The following is a 17,647-nucleotide window of genomic DNA, read 5'->3' as shown; positions in this document are numbered from 1 at the left end:
GGAGGAAGAAGAAAGGCTGGGGACAAGCGGGTCCTGTGTGGGCTCATGCTCCTGGACGACCTCCTGTTCCGGTGGGATCTGGGAATCCGGTGGCTGAACCGGGGATTCCTCCGTACCGGTCAGAGGGGGACAGCTAACTGTCACCTCTGGCACCCAGTGCTCTGACGGAACAGAGCGAGATGGGATCACAGGTACGCCTGGGGGCCAGGGTCCTGGGCCTGGGGCTCCTGGAAGACTCTGGTAGGCACATCCGAATCACAGTCTTGTGCGTATGAACTGCCCGCATGGGACAACACTGATGAATGTCTGGATGGCCATGGAGGAGTTGAAAAGCCCTGGGCAGAGTCTCCCTCTCTAGCTTACGTCTCTCGACACGGCACTGGTACCGGAAGGCATACCGGTACCGGGAGCAAGAACGGGACCTGCGACCGGAGTGGTGCCGGGAGGTCGACTGAGATCTCAAGGCTCGACATCAGGAGCTACGGGAGTCACGGAGCCTGGAGCGGTGCCGGGAGCTGGATCAGTGCTGAGTGTACCGGGCCAGCGAACGGGACGCTGACCGGTGCCGCGAGTACGACCGGTACCGAAATGGAGAACGGTGCCGGGACTGCAAGCAGCGTCGGGACCTGAATCGGCGACGGGACCGAGAACACCTGCGGGACCGCGATCGTGAACGGTGCCACTCTGCGGTGCCGACGGAGGGTGCAGGAGGGATCAAAGCAGGCTTGCCGATCGACTGTATAACCCGCAGTGGCGGTGCCGGGGGTTGAGGCAGCGCAGACGCTGTCATTTCAATCAACTCCCTCGCCGTGGAAAATGTCTCTGGCGTGGAGGGAATAGTGAGCTCAACCACGGCTCGCACCGGGGAGCTTTCAGGCACCGGACTCGACGGCTCTTGCGTGGCCAGAATTGACTTAAGAACATAAGAACATAAGAAAGGCCGTACCGGGTCAGACCAAAGGTCCATCTAGCCCAGTATCTGTCTACCGACAGTGGCCAATGCCAGGTGCCCCTGAGGGAGTGAACCTAACAGGCAATGATCAAGTGATCTCTCTCCTGCCATCCATCTCCATCCTCTGACGAACAGAGGCTAGGGACACCATTCTTACCCATCCTGGCTAATAGCCATTTATGGACTTAGCCACCATGAATTTATCCAGTCCCCTTTTAAACATTGTTATAGTCCTAGCCTTCACAACCTCCTCAGGTAAGGAGTTCCACAAGTTGACTGTGTGCTGCGTGAAGAAGAACTTCCTTTTATTTGTTTTAAACCTGCTGCCTATTAATTTCATTTGGTGACCCCTAGTTCTTGTATTATGACCCCTAGTTCTTGTATATCTTGTATATCTAGTGTCGATATTGTCGGTGCCATGGCAGGTATCGGTGCCGGGCGGTCCGACTTAATATAGCACTTGGGCTGCGGAGCAGGCGGCTCGGACGCAGCAGGAGTCTTGTGCCTCTTCACCCTCAGGGAGAGGGATTGGTGCCGAGCAGATGTCGGTGCCGGTGACGGCCGGTATCGAGAGGCCTTGGAGGTACCGGCGTGATCCGGTGCCGAGGGAGCGCTTCTTGAGGACTGTCCAGCGCTCGGTGCCGAGGGCGGAGAAGTAAGAGCTGCCTCCATCAGGAGCTGCTTGAGATGAAAGTCCCGCTCCTTTTTTGTTCTCAGCTTAAAGGCCTTACAAATGCGGCACTTATCTGTTAGGTGAGAGTCCCCGAGGCACTTAAGACAGGAGTTGTGGGGATCTCTTGTCTTATTTGAAGAAGCAGCACCTTTTATATTGGTTAATAACAGAATATACACAATCAAATAATATGCAGCGAGAACATTTATTTATCATTACAATGGGAAAAAAGTTAGAAGATGATGATGAAACATCCTCCTCCTCATGACATTTGTCTTAGCCATATCAGTGGTCTGTGGTTGAGTTCATTAGCCATCCTTTTGGGGTCTCAAGTTCTGATGTAATATTCTTTGGACAATCTTACAAACAACTGCCCACTTTTCAGAAGTCATTTCCACCTGCTGCTCTTGACTGTCTAGACTATCAAATTTTGAACTGATAGCATTTCCTGGATCATCAACCACAGAAGGATCAAGTAAAGTTGGGTAAGAACTTGCAGGCTGTACTCTGCAGGTCTCTTTAGTTTGACTACAAATACTTGGAGCAGTGTGATGTCTTGCAGAATGTAGTGGCTGGTACATGCTGACTTCTGGAACCTCTCCTAAATCACACAGAGCCCTTTCTACTGCTTTTTCAAGATGCCTAAACATTTCCATGTCTATTTCTTTTTTCTCTGCATAATTCTGAATATTAAGATAAAAACAGATCTCATTAACAAATTGATTCAAGCCTTTAAAACTTAAATAGTATAGACATCAACCAACATTAAAGGGGTATAACTTAATAAAAATGATCTCATATTTCCAATAAAAAATACAAATAAAAGCATTCTGAACCATCAACACAGTAACTGGATCATCACTTATCCATAATCCATGTCCCTCTTTGTCCCCTTTCTAGAGTATTTTATCCTCAAAGTTCATCCAATTATCATTATTATTATTATTTATAATAATCATTTGTATTGCAGTAGTGCCTCAATCAGAATTTGGGTTACAATGTGCATTTTATGAGTTTTCTGTGAAGAACTTAGAATAATGATGGCCACTGTGTGTGTATATTTATATATATGGACAGAGTGGTGGAGGGTAGAGCAGGAGTGCACTTTTTTATTCATGGATCTCAAACTGCTGTGCCAATTAGCTCAGTAATCTCTTCACCCGCCACCTCAGTGTAGCCACCTCTGGGGTGAAAAAGAAAAACTGTTTAAAAGAGCTCAGCAACACTTACACAGTAGTTTAAAACAGGATGTGTTGTCTATCATAATCCATTAAAACTACAGGGAAATCTAGGAGTGTGGGATGCAGTAATACAAACCAGAATTTGGCCAGAATAATATGAGTAACACCCCATCTCTCACAAAAAAGTGACACTGGATCTTTATAATGATGAGAAATAAAAGTGAACCACACTAGAAATGTAAAATTATTTTTCTGGGCAACATTGCAAAACACCCTGAGAAACTGATAAATAAGCTCAGCTTCAAAATCCAAACTGAGATAAAACCAACACAAAAAGTGTAACTCGAGCTCTCAAAATATAAGTGATATGAAATGGCCCCAAAATCCACAGCATGTTTCTTCTTCAAGTAGTGTCACTATGGGTGCTCCACTGTAAGTGCATCTGCCCCCCCCCCTGCAAAAAAAGGAGAAAAAGAAAAGGACTTTGTTCTTTTGTCAACCCCCTGGGCAGGTATCCCCAGCTCCCTGGACTTCAAGAAGTGCCTCAGTTGCAAGGAATTTATACCAGTGACTGGTGGACACTCTCATTGCTTTCACTACCTCGGAGAGAAACACATTCCACAGAAAAAACGGTTACTCACTGTGACGGTGCACCCCCTAAGGCTTTATGGAAATATGCTTATGAATGTATATATGACATAACTGCAATATGTTTTATGCTACATATGCCATGTAACATATCTCTGTAAAGGTTATGATCTACTGAATCTATTCATCCTATTTGGATGCATGAATCATTTTTTTTTATTCGAAGTTATGAATGCTGGCTGTGTACTTGCTTGATTTTTAAGTACCCTTAGTAAAGCATTTGGTCAACTTATTGAGAAAGGAATGGGCACTTAATTTGCACAATCAAGAAACGCTTAACGAACAATGGATCTTGGAAGGCTCGAAATCCACAGAAGAAGTCTTCCTGGAGACATTCAAGATAGCATGTGGGCAATGGCTGCTGCCTGTAAAAACTGAGTCATGCATGGACATGTGACTTGCCCATATGACTCCAAAACTCCATCTTGGAGCTGGACTTTGCATAGGAGAGAGGAGGGGGTCTCCATCCACAAGAGAAAGTCTATTTAAACCCCTGGAAGATCCCTCCATTTTGTCTACAGCTGGCTCAAGAGATAGCTTCTCCACCCCAAAGGATACTGGAAAGAAACTGGAACAAAGGACAGTAACCACAGGGGGTGTGAGTGATTGCTGCACCGAGACTAGAAGGAGACTAGTCTGTAAAAGGAAACTTACTGGAACACCTCTGAGGGTGAGGTTTTATCTGTATTCAGTTTTCTTACTGTATTAGGCATAGACTTGCATGTTTTATTTTATTTTGCTTAGTAATTCACTTTGTTCTGTCTGCTATTACTTGGAACCACTTAAATCCTACTTTCTGTATTTAATAAAATCACTTTTTACTTATTAATTAATCCAGAGTAACACTGATAGAGAGATATGCACAGCTATTTGCCCCCCCCAGGTATTAATCACTTACTCTGGGTTAATTAATAACAAAAGTGATTTTATTAAGTATAAAAAGTAGGATTTAAGTGGTTTCAAGTAATAACAGACAGAACAAAGTAAGTTACCAAGCAAAATAAAACAAAATACGCAAGTCTAAGCCTAATACATTTAAGAAACTGAATACAGGTAAATCTCACCCTCGGGGATGTTTGAATAAGCTTCTTTCACAGACTAGACTCCTTCTTAGTCTGGGCCCAATCTTTTCCCCTGGTACAATTCTTGTTAGTTCCATCGCATGTGGTAACTAGTGTTCTTCTCATGACTGCAGCCACCTTTGTTCTGTTCTGCCCCCTTTTATATCTTTGGCACAAGATGGGAATCCTTCCTCTCTCTCTGGGTTCCCACCCTTCCTTCTAAATGGAAAAGCACCTCATTTAAGATGGATTCTAGTATCATATGACATGTTCACATATCCTGTGAGACTTCATTACTTGCTGGCTGGCACCCAGGTATACAGGAAGGCTTACAAGTAAACAGAGCTATTTACCACCAGTTGCCCTAGTTAATGGGAGCCATCAAGATTCTAAGCCACCATTAATGGCCCACGCTTTGCATAGTTACAATAGGACTTCAGAGTAATACTTCATATTTCTAGCTTCAGATACAAGAATGATACTTCATACAAATAGGATGAACACACTCAGTAGATTATAAACTTTGTAATGATATCTTACAAGAGACCTTTTGCATAAAACATATTCCAGTTACATTATATTTACATTCATAAGCATATTTCCATAAACATATGGAGTGCAACATCACAAACACTAAGTGGGGACACTGTCCAAACACGCTTGCAAAGCAAGAGCAACAGGTTCTTTCAGCTAGCCGTCACCAGCGGTAAGAAGGAACTGAGGGGGTGGTGGGTCAGCAGGGCTCTATATTGAGTGCCATGAAGGTGCGGCTCCAGTGGGTGCCCAGGCTGACCTGATGGATGCTGCTGGGGAAAAAGTTTCCAGATGCCGTGAATGCACATGCGTACACCTGATTGGAATGGACATGAACAAGCACTCAAAGAAGAAGTGTGGTTTGTGTCAATAACTGAAGCCCAGATCCAGAAAGTACAGAGAACTAAGGCTCAAATTCCTATGTAAGAAGTCAGCCCTTCAACCACCTGAGCCGTGGCAGGGAGACGTCACCACAACTCTCTACTTCCAAGGGAGGTGAGCCCAAGAAGATGCTCACAAGCCACTCACATAAAGCTTCTAAGAAAAGATCCTTGAGTCTCCATAGCAAGCCCCCACTGAGTCGAAAACTACCTCCAGCTCGATCAGTCAGTACTGATGGCACCAAAGCCATCTAAATCCAGTACTCACAGTATGTCAGGTTGACTAAGGACCCAGTGGGCACAGGCAAGGAACCATCAGTACCATCAGGGTATGAGAGAGACAGAAAATCTGCCCCAGGGAAGGCTCCACCAGATTGGACATCATTACCACCTGTGGTACATCAGGCACCAACAGACCATACTACGAGGTCCACATCACCATCCCCATCGGTACAGGCCTCTCAGCACCAACAACCACTACTAGTACTAACACCTTTGGCACAGCCGGACTTCCGGTGTGTAACAGATCTTTTGGTATCTGTTGCATTGGCTCTCCTCTTCTCAGTGCCAGGGCCCTTGTACTAAGTTCACTCAAAGCCTTTGACTCGCCGATGACTTTTTGCTGTGCACCTCCCTTTTCATCTTCCAAGTCAGAAAGTGAACAAGAGGATGTGGTCTCCCACTGCTCTTTTCACCCGCCATATGGTGTCCAATTTCACTATGGACCTCAGTGATATTGTCCTTTTGATCCACAGCCTCCCTGGTTTGGACATCCGTGGTGCCAATCACTGGGTCCCTTCCCACCCTTGCAATGGCTATACTGAGATCCCTGGCAGGCTCAAAGATAACAGGCCTCCCGTAGTTCTAGTGTGGCCTACCAGAAACCAAGGAAACACACTCCTCCAGCTGCTGCAAGGGTTTCTGAATCCAAAAAAAGGCAAGGGAGGAACAGGAGGAGTTGAGGAGGAAGTTACCCCTCAAGTCCATTTCTCATCATTATCGCCCGATGAGAAGGTGATGCCCCTTCCATCATCTGTCGCAGATGACTTCAAACTGTTCCAGGACTTGACACAGAGAGTGACAGAAGCTTTACAGATACCACTACAAGAGGTGACCGAGTCACACCACAAGCTAGTGGATATTTTACATATCTACAGTGGAGCACCCATAGGGACACACATCTCAAAGAACCCTCATTACTGCACAAGTGAGTAACTTCTTCTTTCAATCACTTCTTCAGTAGTGAGTACCCTGATAGATATAATAAATGTAACAAAACAGTAATAAGAAAGACATGTTTAAAATGACACAAATGTGTAGAAACAGAAAGAGAGTAGGCTTAATGTCTGAAATAGGCTTGGTGGTAATAACCTAGTACATTTCATACAGACATTCAAATATTTGTTTTAATACAGTGGATTACATTCTGTTCTCAGCCAGAGGTTTCATTGTCTATTGATCTAGACAGAAGGTAACTAATGGATACAATGGCGAAGTTCTCCTCTTACTTATACCAGGCAAGCTCCAGTTTTACCTTTCACAAAGGCATACTAACTCTCACCTATTCACTTATGTTTTTAAAATGTAACCTTAAGCAACCCATAAATATCTCAAGTTTTTCCTAATTTAGAGCAAATTTCACCAAGTCAGTTGGAGTTTTGTCTGAATCAGTATTGAGGGCTGTTCTAATAACTGGGCCTACAAATTTACTTTAATTGTAAGCTTAACTGGAAAAAGTATATAAAAGTTCATAAACTGTTACAATAACCTATAACAACAAATGTTAATAAAAAGTAAGTTAAATTGCTTTTAATAATGAATGTTACAAACAGGTGCAAAAAAAATCCATCAAAAAAACTAAGTCCAAACAAAAAGGCCACATTGATATAACTCAAGAACTGAGTTAAAATCATGCTTGGTAAAAAGAAACAAAACAGAAAATGTGGAACCAAAAATTAATGAACCAAAATTAGTGTGTCAAATATTAGGCCTACTTGGTGGACATAAAAAGGAGGGGATTGGCTATTCCACCCATCATTCCCTTTTTGTGTCCTTAAAGAAAGAGGCTTTTGAAGGCTTTCATCATCCTAATCCTGAGAGATGTCCTGATCAGATCAGGCCAGAGAGACGGACCCAGGAAACATCCACCCCTACTAGCTCCAGGTAAATCCCAAACACCACCTGGAATAAAATGGGATTGGATTTTAACAACAGCAGCTCCAGCCCATCTCAACTAACTTCTTTTACCCAAAAGAACAGTTATTCCATCCTTAATACCATGTAAAAGACTATCAAACAAGGGGGGAAGGAGGGTCCTTTTAAAACTCCCTCCAGCTAAAAGGAAGGGGAACAAGAAATGTTGTTAAAATAAAAGTCTTACTTAATACTTTATATTTCAAATTCTCTACCTGTTTTTCCTTCTTTTCTGTATCGTTAATAAAAGATTTAAAAGGATTTTTAATGGTTTGTTTGCTATGGTACCAAGCAGGCTAAGGTGTCTGCATACCAAAACCTGAACCTTGTTTAACATTGTTTAATATTGGACAGTGATTGGGTTATGTTAACACGTAGCTCATATATTCCACTTAATACAACAGGGCCCATACCTTCATACCTTACTCACCTGAGCAGTTCCACTAAAGTTAGTCCCAGCAAACAAATCAAAGAGACCATTCTTCACCTTTGGGAGAATAGGTGAAGGGAGGCTTTTAAAGGAGACAGCTCCCTTTCAGCCTGGAGGTCTGACTCAGGCCTTGGCACTGAGGGAGGCTTACCAGCCACACTACACATGCCTGACCTTTTTAGGAAAAAGTCATCCATACTCTCACCTCCAAAGCCTCTGCAGGTAGAGATTCGGGATTAGTGTGCCTTTTGGTGCTTCTGGGCTTTATCTGAGAAGGACTTGTGGGTATTACAGTCCTTGGTCATGTACCCTTCAATGGGGCATAATCCTTTATCATGTCCACTGGAAGCAGGGAACATAGGGTGAGTAAAAGGAACATCTCAAATTCCAAATTCTTAGATGTCTGTAAGTGCCTGAGGCAAACCAAAAACTATAAGAAACTGCCAAATTCCTACATTTGCAAAGCAGACTAGAGGCTACATTTACTCTCTAATAAACTTACTACATTATTTATAGTTAGTCACTATTATTTCACTAACATGCCAGAGAAATTGAAATGCTGGCTTTCTTTGAATTCCCTGGCAGGGAGAAGGTGAGGAACAGCTAGAAGAGTGAGGTATTTAGTTTTGATTTTTCTTCCCTATTTGGGTGACATTACAAATACTTGAGAGGGGGATTAGGGCTGAGGGGTAACAATGATTTCAGTAAAAGCAGCAAAGAATCCTGTGGCACCTTATAGACTAACAGACGTTTTGCAGCATGAGCTTTCGTGGGTGAATACCCACTTCTTCGGATGCAATGATTTCAGTGTTGGGCCTGCCTACTTGGAAGCTATCCATTTATGAAGAGACATTGTACTAATAATTCTGCCTCCAGATATTTAGAAAGTCATGTATTTAGTTTTCTGTTTCAGACATTCAAGAGGTGGAAATTTGAGAGAAAATTATTCTTCTTACAGGTCTATTTCCTTCTGCACACCAGTCAAATGGAAACTACTCACGTATGATTTTTCTTGCAATGCTTTTTCAGAGTGCTGTAGCTGTGGTTCAGACACTGTGGCTGTTGGTATCTTAATAGACTTGCTAAGTGATTTCTTTGGTCTCCCATCATTCTCTCTCTCTTGCTCAGCTTTCTGCTTCAGGCTTTCCTTTTTCAAAATGTTTGAGACTGTTGAGTCTTTTGAATCCTTCTTGGCTTCTGAAACACATGATCTTGGAGGTGGTGGTTCAGAATGTTTTCTATGTTTTTCCTTTAAGATCTCCTTACAGTTATTCAAACCATGTTTTTCCTTTTGAAACTGTGTGCACATTAATACTTGTCCCTGGGGTGGGTAGCATGATGCAACATGCTTCTTAGAACGCTTAGCATGCTTTTTTTTGCCTTTTGACTTCTCATGAGACTTATTTGGTGATTTAGTTTCTTCCTCAGACCCTGAATGTACAAAGATAAATGTTTGAGGGTTTACAGGAAAGGACAGTGTTGGTTTGCAGAGATATTCCTTAAGTTCTGTTTGGATAGCAATATCATGGGCACGTAAGGAAGCTGAGTCTGTTGTTTCATGTGTTCCCCTCAAAGTCTCATTCAGGGGCTTTGGTTTTAAAGATTTGTCAAAATCTGTGTTTGAATGTGCTACTTCTGCTTTACCAAAACAACTTTGTGGGTCTTGACTCTCTTTTTCTAAAGTATTTTTTTGAGGAAGGTGTATTACACTATTGATTTTGGTTTCATTGATTAGATTTGCCATCACACACGTTACTTGTCCTGGAACATTCTCTATAGGAAGTTCTAACTTCTCTTTTCTTAAAATAGGCTTTTCATTTATTATAGCGAGTTTATCAAGACTCTGCTTAGAATGATATTGCCCTATCTCAAGTATATCTGTATCAGTAACTATCAGTGGTTTTCCTTTAGCATTCTGGCATACTCCCTCTAATTGTATCTCATTGATTAACCCAGTTTCTGAAGCACTTTCTATAGGAAGGTTTTGCAGGTTGTTGCTTAAAACAGATTTTAGACTTTTTATTTCTGTTTCAGAAAGTTTGTCTCTATGACCTTCCTTCAGTATTTTGCTTAAAAGAGAGTTTAGATGTACTAGATTTGTTTCTGAAAGTCTATCTTTAAGGTTTTGGGTTAAAAGAGATTTTAGACTTAGATTTTGCTCTTCCCCAGGTATATCTGATTCCACATCCCCTGACAGTCTTTCGTTAGCTCTCAGCACAAACAAATTTTGGTATATCTTTCTTAACTCTTCCTCTGTGATCAACCCTATTTCAGAAAGTCGTTCTACAAGATGGTCTTGGATCTTTTTGCTTAAAAATGACTTTAGATTCATTATTTCTGTTTCTGAGAGTACCTCAAGAAGGAAGTCCTGTATATGTCCACTTAAAACAGGTTCTCCTTTTATTATATGTGGTTTAGCAAGACTCTCACCAGAATGAACTCGACTTATATCTGTCTCCAGTGTCACTGGTTGTCCTTCCAGAATGTTCAGCAAGGAATGGTTCTGAGGTACTGTCTCCAATTCTTCTTTTGTGATTAATCCTGTTTCTGAGAGTTTTTCTAGGAGATGATCCTGGAGACATTTGTTTAAAAAATCCTTTAGACTCATTATTTCTGTTTCCAAAAGTCTTTCTATGAGAGAATCTTGGAGAGGTTTGTCTGAAGCAGATTTTAGATTTATTTGTTGTTCTGAAAGCCTCTGCTTGTGACAGTCTTGTCCTGTGCTAGGTGAATTTTTCTCCATAACCATTGGCAATTTGACTTTGATGATCTGCATTGAGTGGTTTGGGTGCTCTTTTCTTAACTCCATCTCTGTGTTTAAACCTGTTTGTGAATGACTCTCTATGGCACAGTTTTCTATGTTTTGACTTAGATATTTTATTATTATTTCAGGTTCTGAACATTTTCCCCTGGATTGACCATTCCTCTTCTTTGATAAATCTGCCTCAGGCTTTGGTTGTCTCTCATCAATCTTTGACAAAGAAAAGTTTTTGTGTTCCTTTCCTAACTTCACCTCTTCAATTAGCCTTGTTTCGAAAAGCCTCTCTATGGGAAGATATTGTAGATTTTGGTTTACAACAGATTTAAGACTTATTTCCATTTCTGAAGGTCTCGTCTCACAACTATCATGCATTTTCTCAGCTAAATCTGTCTCCAAAACCACTGGCGATCTATCTTTAATTCCCTGCAATGATAGGTTCTGGTGCTGCTTTCCTAACTCCAAATCTGTGATTATCCCTGTTTCAGAAAATCTCTCTATGAGACGATCTTGCAGGTTTTTACTCAAAACAGATTTTAAATGTATTATTTCTGCTTCTGAAAGCCTTTCCTTGGAAATATCTTTTCTTTTTTCAAGTAACTCTCTCTCTAAAACAACTGGTGATCCATCTATAATACTCTGTAGGTTCTGGTATTCTTCTCCTAATTCTATCTTTGTGACTATCCCTATTTCTGAAAGTCTCTCTGCTACAAACCCTTCAAGATTTTTGCTCAAAACAGATTTTAGCATTATTACTTTTATAAGTCTATCTATAAGTAAGTCTTCAAGAGTTTTACTTAAAAAAGAGTTTAGACGTACTATTTCTTTTTCTGAAAGTCTCTCTTCTTGCCATTTCTCTGGCAAATCTGTTCTTATAGCATGTGTTGGGGACTCTTCTTTAACGTTAATCTCATCCTCCTCTAATTCCATTTTTGATTCTATAAGTTTTAATATGGACAGGTGCTGATCATTCTTGCTTAAAATAATATCTGGACTTCTAGCTGCAAATGTTGAAGATGCCTTGACAGGTGGATCTTGGTCTTCTTTAATCTCTGCACATGAAAGTTTGTTTTTCAGAAGAGTGAAAATAGGCACTTCTTGATCGTCTTTCTTTTCATTCTGTGCACTTGACTGTGTTCTACCTACATGTCTCAAAAAAGGTTCAAACTTGTCTCCACTAAGAATAGGTTGCTGGTACTGTAACATAAAACACAAATCAACTAAGAAAATATTTTTCAGGGGGGTTAATTAACAATTTTTATATTACAACAGTGCACCAGTTATTTAATTTTCTCAGAAGAGTTATTCAAGACTGATTAAATAAAAACATAAGCAAGAAAAAATGTTCCATGAGAAATTTCAATATGAATAATACCCAAAATGTGTACAAACATTAAATTAATCAAAATAAAATTTCTGTGAGATTGTAAATTGGAAATAAATGCCTAACAGTGAAACAAACACAGATTAAGGCTAATATTTTCAAACTTTAGTGCCTAAAGTTGAGCACCTAAATCCTTATTATTCACCTAATAAAGAGGCTTGATCTTCAGAGGTGCTGAGCATCAGCAGCTACTATTGCTTCCAATGGAAGCTGTGGGTCCTAAACCCCTCTGAAAATCAAAGCACTTTTTTTTAAGTTGTCTACATAGATATTTAGCAGCCTGACTTTGGGCACTGAAGCTTGAATATTTTGGCCTAAATGATTTACCCAAAGTTACACAGGGATTCAGTGACAGAGCTAAGATTAAAATTCTGGATTGCCTGGCTCCCTTTCCTGTGCTTTTATCACTAGATTTGACCATGCTGCCTGCCTAGTGCTACTTTGGGAACATGTACCGGACAATCAAAAATCATAGTCTTCAACCCTATAAATCATGAAATCTTCAAAATTCTGTGTTAATGTTAAGGCTCTAACACAGACTAACAAAGATAAAATTAAGATGCTACTGCATCTCACTTAAAAAGCTTTGTTAAGCAAAAGACACTTATGATCATATTTTACAAGTAGCTACCTCTAATTTTCCATGCACAAAACTGCATGCAAGCAAGTTTCTGCACATACAGAGCCGTTATTTGGAAGACTAACTTGTATTTTACACATTCCAATGCCTGTTTATTTGCACAGATGTAGCAACAGTGCACACACTATTATTATTACTATAACTGAAAGAGTAGGTGAAAATTTGGCTCAGAGTAGGTACAGCAGTTCCCATTCAGAAAAAGCAAGCATGCCTCTCCACTGTACCTAGTTATTAAATAAGGAACTTAGAACTTGTCTACAAGGGAAAGTTTTACCAGTTATACCTGTATCACTATATCTGAACTGCCTGTTCAGACACACTTATTCTGGTAGAAAAGTAGATTTTTTCGATTTAGCTTAAATCGTTTCCCAAGCGATATAAGCTAACCTGAAAAAAGGCATACATACTGGAGTGTCTACATGGGTGTGTCTGTGTGTGTGTTATACTGGTATAAGTGTTGGTTTAAAGTCACACGTGGGATCATATAGATAAGGCCATGTTTTAGACCCAAATTTACTTCCAACCTCCACAGAGAATTACTTAAATCTAGGGCCCTAACAAATTCACAGCCATGAAAAACACATCATGGACCGTGAAATCTGTTCTCCCCCCATAAAATCTGGTCTTTTGGGTGCTTTTACCCTATACTATACAGTGTTCACAGGGGAGACCAGTGTTTCTCAAATTGACGGTCCTGATCCAAAAAGGAGTTGCAAGGGGGTCGCAAGATTATTTGGGGGGGGGGGGTTGTAGTATTGCCACCCTTACTTCTGTGCTGCCTTCAGAGCTGGGTGGCTAGAGAGCAGCGGCTGTTGGCCAGGTTCCCAGCTCTGAAGGCAACACCCCGCCAGCAGCAGCACAGAAGTATGGGTGGCAATACCATACCAGGCCACCCTTACTTCTGCGCTGCTGCCTTTAGAGCTGGGCAGCTGGAGAGTGGCAGCTGCTGACTGAGGGCCCAACTCTGCAGGCAGCAGCCCCGGCCAGCAGCCACCGCTCTCCAGCTGCCCAGCTCTGAAGGCACCGCTGTCGTCAGCAGCAGAGCAGAAGTAAGAGTAGCAGTATTGCAACTGCCCCTACAATAACCTTGCAACCCCCCAACCACCACAACTCCCTTTTGGGTCAGGATCCCTACAATTATAACACCATGAAATTTCAGATTTAAATAGCTGAAATAATGAAATTTATGATTTTTTAAATCCTGTGACCATGAAATTGACCAAAATGGACCGTGAATTTGACAGGGCCCTACTTATATCAAATAGCTATTCTCTAAAGATAGGAGACACTCAGCATTCTTGGATCCATGCTACTGAGTAAAACCAAGGAGGGAATTCTCAAAGCTTAAAGCCACTGACTCCAGGAGCATGAATCCTGCATCGGCCTCTGAAATGAAACTTAGGTATTCCCTTATAACCTTAGCCTTGAGTGTCAATTTCTTTTCAAAGGGAGATGGAAACTACTTAAGTAAAAAGTGATTAAAAAAATTAAATATGACAAAAAAGCTACAGGCTCCTCAACACTGTGGAGAGGAGGGTGGATGAGTTATCATCAGGCATCACAATGTATATCTCAGAGAACAGCCATCACAGGAAATTCACTTAAATTTTAAAAAGAATAGTCACTTAGGGTATGTCTTCACTACCAGCCAGATCGGCGGGCAGCCATTGATCCCCGAGCGCTCTCCCGTCAACTCCTGTACACCAGCTCAGCGAGAGACGCAGGCAGACTTGACAGGGGAGCGGCAGCAGTCGACTCACCGTAATGAAGACACCGCAGTAAGTGGATCTAAGTACATCGATTTCAGCTATGTTATTCACATTAGGGGGGAGGGATAGCTCAGTGGTTTGAGCATTGGCCTGCTAAACCCAGGGTTATGAGTTCAATCCTTGAGGGGGCCCCTTAGGGACCTGGGGCAAAAATTAGTCCTGCTACTGAAGGCAGGGGGCTGGACTCAATGACCTTTCAGGGTCCCTTCCAGTTCTAGGAGATTGGTATATCTTCAATTATTACCTTTATTACCTATCGAGTCCTCCCCCCTCCCCCCCAGTGTAGACCAGGCCTCAGGGTGTAATGTTTGAGAGAAATAGTTAGATCTAGGCTTGGAGCACTTTAAATAAACTCACTACTGATGCTGGTGTACTGGAACAGTCTGTATATTGCAAGTAGATACCTGTATTTCTATTACTGGATAATTTTCTAAACCTGACAGGTCAGGCCTCTTTGATGATATGCCTGCTGGTTCCAGATCTTCTATTTCTTCTTTACCATGATTATTTCCCAATTTTGTTTCCCTCTCTAGAGCTATAGCAATAATACTTTCTGAGTCCACAATTTTGTTTTGATCTTCTGAAGATTTCCTCGGCAGTTTTTGAGAAATAGTAGATGCAGATATTCCAGTCTCTCTGGGAACAGAAAGATGATTTTCTTCAGATTCTGCATGTTCCTGGGCATCACTTAAATCTGATTCCACACTTCTCAGTACGGTCTCTGCAATTCTCAAGGGCAGGTCAAAATCCTTGCTGGGTTCAGTCTGTAATTAAAGAAAAAATAAAATTATTTTTTCTCTAATAATTACTAATATTTTTAAAGGTCAAAGTCCAAAACGCAGCCTAGAATGAGTAGAGGCAACTCTCATGGAAGTCTCTGTGTCAATTTCAGCAATGAGCTAAATGATGCTATATAGTTAACCATCAGATTTAAGTTGGTACAGTGGGAAAGCAGTTAAATTGCACTGATTTGGCATTCAGCAGTTTGCAAAACAATCACACTTTACACAGTAACTTTTATGAATTTACAACAGTGTAGCAGAACAAAACTTGGCCTACTGAGTAGGGAAAGTAACAAAAGGGTGCAAAGTAAAGTAAGCTCCCCTACTTTAACTTAAGCCCATGCTGTTCCCAACACCACAGGCTAAATTCACCTCTGGCGAAAGCAGGTGCACAGTTCACACTGATTTCAAAAGGAGATGCACCCACTCAGACCAGGACTAAACTACTACCCAGAGAATCCTACATTGTTATAAATTACACTCATTCTGCATCCCCAGTAAATGCCAAATCTGTGCAGTACTTTACCATTCCCATCTGTTTTATAATCAACTTTCACCACCATGTATGTAATTTGTAAATTTGGCCCAGTCTGGATTTTTTGCTTATAATAAAAAAATCCAATATTATTTAAACATTTGAAAGTAAAGATCAAAAATCCCCCTTTAACAATAACTCATGTAAATAGCTTTTAAATATCCAACATTATGCCAATCAATAAAACAGAAGCTACAGAAAGGAGGATAAAAGTAAATGAAATGAGAAAATGTTACATTAAAATAAAATGTATCAGCATTACAGTACTTCTGTTAAGGGCCTCAGCCAGCTCCCACCAAAGTTAATGGCCAAACTCCCATTGACTCCAGTGGGGAGCAAGATCAGGCCCCTAGAAAAGGTAAACAACATGATCAAAGTTAGCATTCTTTTGATTTTTTTAAAATTCCTATATATTACAGGAATTGCTGGACGATAGGTTCCCAGATAAGGGCTTTTCCTACAGAATCTGTCATAATGAGTGCTACTGTCTCTGAGTGTACGTTGTCTTGGGTCATTACACCAATTGAATCTATTTCCCTATGTTAAGTTCTCCTCACACCTTCTATGGGCCATCTTAATTATCACTTCAAAAAGTTTTTTTTCCTCCTGCTAACGATAGCTCATCTCAATTGATTAGACTCTGCCTGTTGGTATGCATACTTCCACCTTTTCATGTTCTCTGTATGTATAAATATCTCCTGTCTGTGTGTTCCATTCTATGCATCCGAAGAAGTGAGCTTTAGCTCACGAAAGCTCATGCTAAAATAAATTTGTTAGTCTTTAAGGTGCCACAAGTACTCCTGTTTTTTTTTGTGAATAGATTAAATGTTTTTTCTCTTACTTGAAGCACTTGCTAGTCACTCCTGTCAGTCTGCTCTCATAGATGCACAGCATTTCAAGTCCACAGTTATCCACCTCCCTCCCTTTGATAGTTGAAAGTTTGTTCTTATGTTCCAGTAACTGACTCTGAAGTGTTTTCTTGATGCCACCCTCAAATTTTGGGGGGTTCTGCTTTCACCAGGAGACTTCATGAAACACGAAGGGTCAGAAAGTGTTCTCTATTAAACAGTCATTTTTATCATTTCTATAACCAATGAGGTATGTGGTTGGTTGGTTTGTTTTAAATAAGCTAGTTGGTTACCCTTGCTCTCAAGCCTCTCCACTTTATCTGGGCTTGGAACCGGCAGCATCCACATCAAAGTGCAGAAGGTGGGGTATCAGAAGATAGGAGAAAAGGCATCCACTAAACTCAACAATGTATAGAAATAAAAAATATACAGTACCAAAACAAAACAGAGTTTTCAACTCAAATGTCACCTGAATGCTAGTGTATAGCTGTCAGAGCTGGAGAGCTATTAAAAATGTTAGATAGAAAACTAATGCCTTCCAAAATAAATGCCTATGAAAGATTCTGGGCATTGGATGGAGAGACTTTATCAACAACCAGCAGCTCATCTCCACTAGAAGGAAGCATTGGATATATTTGGGCCATCTACTCTGCATGCAAACATACAGACTCCCATATGAAGCTGTCAGTGGAAACCAACTACTGTGAAGAAATGAGGGCACCCAAGAGAAACCTTAAGAATCCTTAGAAGGGAGGGTAGACCAGTCTATCTCAACACCATAGAACGGATGGAAGCAGCTGCAAATGGCAGAGAGGGATGGAAGAGACTAGTTTCTGCCCTGTGCACCAACATTGGTGCGAGAAGGATGTAATCATAATA

The 17,647-nt window shown here is 41.2% G+C and overlaps 1 protein-coding gene across 1 annotated transcript in view; it reads right to left on the bottom strand.

Moving 5' to 3' along the window:
* Positions 1-1,816: 1,816 nt before the first annotated feature.
* Positions 1,817-17,647, bottom strand: part of C2CD6 (C2 calcium dependent domain containing 6) — a 51,536-nt gene continuing 35,705 nt past the window's right edge. Inside the window, exons 12-14 of the mRNA XM_039493521.1 lie at positions 15,008-15,367; positions 11,630-12,007; positions 1,817-2,308 (exon numbers count right to left, since the gene is read on the bottom strand). Coding sequence (XP_039349455.1) covers positions 1,934-2,308; positions 11,630-12,007; positions 15,008-15,367 — 1,113 coding nt within the window. The 3' untranslated portion in view covers positions 1,817-1,933. The remainder of the gene's footprint in view (positions 2,309-11,629; positions 12,008-15,007; positions 15,368-17,647) is intronic.

Source organism: Mauremys reevesii, linkage group 11, assembly GCF_016161935.1.
Source record: "Mauremys reevesii isolate NIE-2019 linkage group 11, ASM1616193v1, whole genome shotgun sequence".
NCBI classification, from domain to species: domain Eukaryota; kingdom Metazoa; phylum Chordata; order Testudines; family Geoemydidae; genus Mauremys; species Mauremys reevesii.
The sequence above is the reverse complement of the archived record's forward strand: the minus strand, read 5'-3'. Positions and strand labels throughout refer to the sequence as shown.